This window comes from Ailuropoda melanoleuca, chromosome 11 (assembly GCF_002007445.2).
Source record: "Ailuropoda melanoleuca isolate Jingjing chromosome 11, ASM200744v2, whole genome shotgun sequence".
NCBI lineage: Eukaryota > Metazoa > Chordata > Mammalia > Carnivora > Ursidae > Ailuropoda > Ailuropoda melanoleuca.
The window spans coordinates 110057948-110059954 of NC_048228.1; the positions used below are offsets into that span (position 1 = coordinate 110057948).

Here is a 2007-nt window from a genome sequence, read left to right on the forward strand (position 1 = left end):
CCACCTCTCAGCTCATCTCCAACCCTTGGCCTAACCTCAGGCCAGGACTGTGGCCGCTCGGGTCCCACCCTGCCCGGAGGGTGTAATGCACTGGCGGCCAGCGCTCCCCAGCCCAGCTCTCCTCCCAGCCGCGACTGCAGCCGCACCTCCTGGGAGACACTAAGATGGGCTTGTTGGGAAGGGGGAGCGGGAGGGAGAGGAGCCGGGCAGGGGAGGCGGGAGGAAAGACAAAGAAAGGGGTGCGGCAAGTGGCAGGCGCCCGAGGGAGGAGAGTGACCTCAGCGTCAGAGAGGCATCTGCTCCTCGTCAGAGCAGGGGCGGACGGCGCTGGAGGAGCCCCTTCTCTCCCTCTCCCTGTCCTAGCTTCAGCTCTCTGCACGGCGGTGGCCAGCCAGGGGGCTGTCCTGGGCGTAAATTTGAGCTCTGGGCTCCCGGGGCGGTTGGGGGGACCATCCGCTGCCCACAGCCCAGCCACCAGCCCTCCCGCCGCTCCTGCTGGGTGAGTACGAGTGTCCCCATCCGGAGGCGCTGGGCCTCCTGGCACTTTCCTGGGCCCGGCAGCCCACAGCACCCCAACAGGGAGGCCTGCGTTTGCTGGTGTCATCCCGGGCACAGCGAGCCCAAAGTGTACCCTCCAGCTTCCCGGGACTCAGGGATGCTGCCCCGGGCATGGCTGAGACCCAGCCAGAGCTCCGAATCTGCGGGGCTTGGGACCCAAGTGTAACCTGACGCGGCTTTGCTTTCAGGGACAGGACGGGAGTGCCCCTGAGCCTCATGGGGTTGGGACTGAGAAGGGATGCGTGTGGGGGGCTGCACTCAGGGAGGTCCCTGCCCCTCCCCTCCCCGGGGGCCAGCAGTGCCCGCTGGTGGAGCTCTCCCTCTGCCCCTAGGTCATGGGAGCCCCAAGTCACGCCACCACCTGGGGCAGGGCCCTGTGGGCCCTCCTCCTGACCACACTTGGCTGCGTGGCCAGCCAGCCGCTGGGGGGAGAGTCTGTCTGCACGGCCCGGCCCCTGGCCAAGTACAGCATCACCTTCACGGGCAAGTGGAGCCAGACAGCCTTCCCCAAGCAGTACCCCCTGTTCCGGCCCCCCGCACAGTGGTCGTCCCTGCTGGGTAAGTGCAGCCCTGCTGCCCGGTCCCGCCCGCCCCAGGCCCTCCATCATACTTCCAGTGTGCAGGGTGGGTACGCTTAGACGTCTGCGGAGCGCGTCGGGCTGTGCTTGGGCGCTTCCCCGGGCGCCGGGGATGTGCGCTCCGCCGGGCGGCGGCTCACACGGCCGCCTCGCGCACAGGGGCCGCGCACAGCTCCGACTACAGCTTGTGGCGGAAGAACCAGTACGTCAGCGACGGGCTCCGGGACTTTGCCGAGCGGGGCGAGGCCTGGGCCCTGATGCGGGAGATGGAGGCGGCCGGCGAGAAGCTGCAGAGCGTGCACGAGGTGTTCTCGGCGCCCGCCGTGCCCAGCGGCACCGGGCAGACGTCCGCGGAGCTGGAGGCCCACTCGCGGCACTCGCTGGTGAGCCGAGGCAGCGGTGGGGGGAGGCGCCGGGCCGCCGGCTGCCCTGCTGAGCGCCGTCCTCCCCGCAGGTGTCCTTTGTGGTCCGCATCGTCCCCAGCCCAGACTGGTTTGTGGGCGTGGACAGTCTGGACCTGTGCGACGGGGACCGCTGGAGGGAGCAGGTGGCGGTGGACCTTTACCCCTACGACGCCGGCACCGACAGCGGCTTTACCTTCTCCTCGCCCAACTTCGCGACCATCCCGCAGGACACGGTGACGGAGGTGAGGGGCGTCGGAGGCGAGGGGCGACAGCGGCCTCGTCCCTGCCCGCAACACGCGGGTCTGCAGGCGGCTGCTCTTCAGGGAGGAGGGCCTAGGCCGCCCGCCAGGCCCTTCCTGCTGTTTCCCAGACCTTGGGCCGCGCGCCCCCGGAGCCTGCGGGGCCTGGGGGATTCGACACTGCCCGGCCCATCGCGCTGTCCCCCCCCCCCAGGTCCCACACCCTGT

General features: G+C 70.1%; 1 protein-coding gene across 1 annotated transcript in view; it reads left to right on the forward strand.

Annotated features, from left to right (window-relative positions):
* The first annotated feature begins 223 nt into the window (after positions 1–223).
* The window catches only part of SPON2 (spondin 2), a 2051-nt gene continuing 267 nt past the window's right edge, over positions 224–2007 (forward strand). Inside the window, exons 1-4 of the mRNA XM_034670989.1 lie at positions 224–499; positions 891–1116; positions 1296–1519; positions 1591–2005. Of these exons, the coding sequence (XP_034526880.1) occupies positions 894–1116; positions 1296–1519; positions 1591–2005 (862 nt within the window). The 5' untranslated portion in view covers positions 224–499; positions 891–893. The remainder of the gene's footprint in view (positions 500–890; positions 1117–1295; positions 1520–1590; positions 2006–2007) is intronic.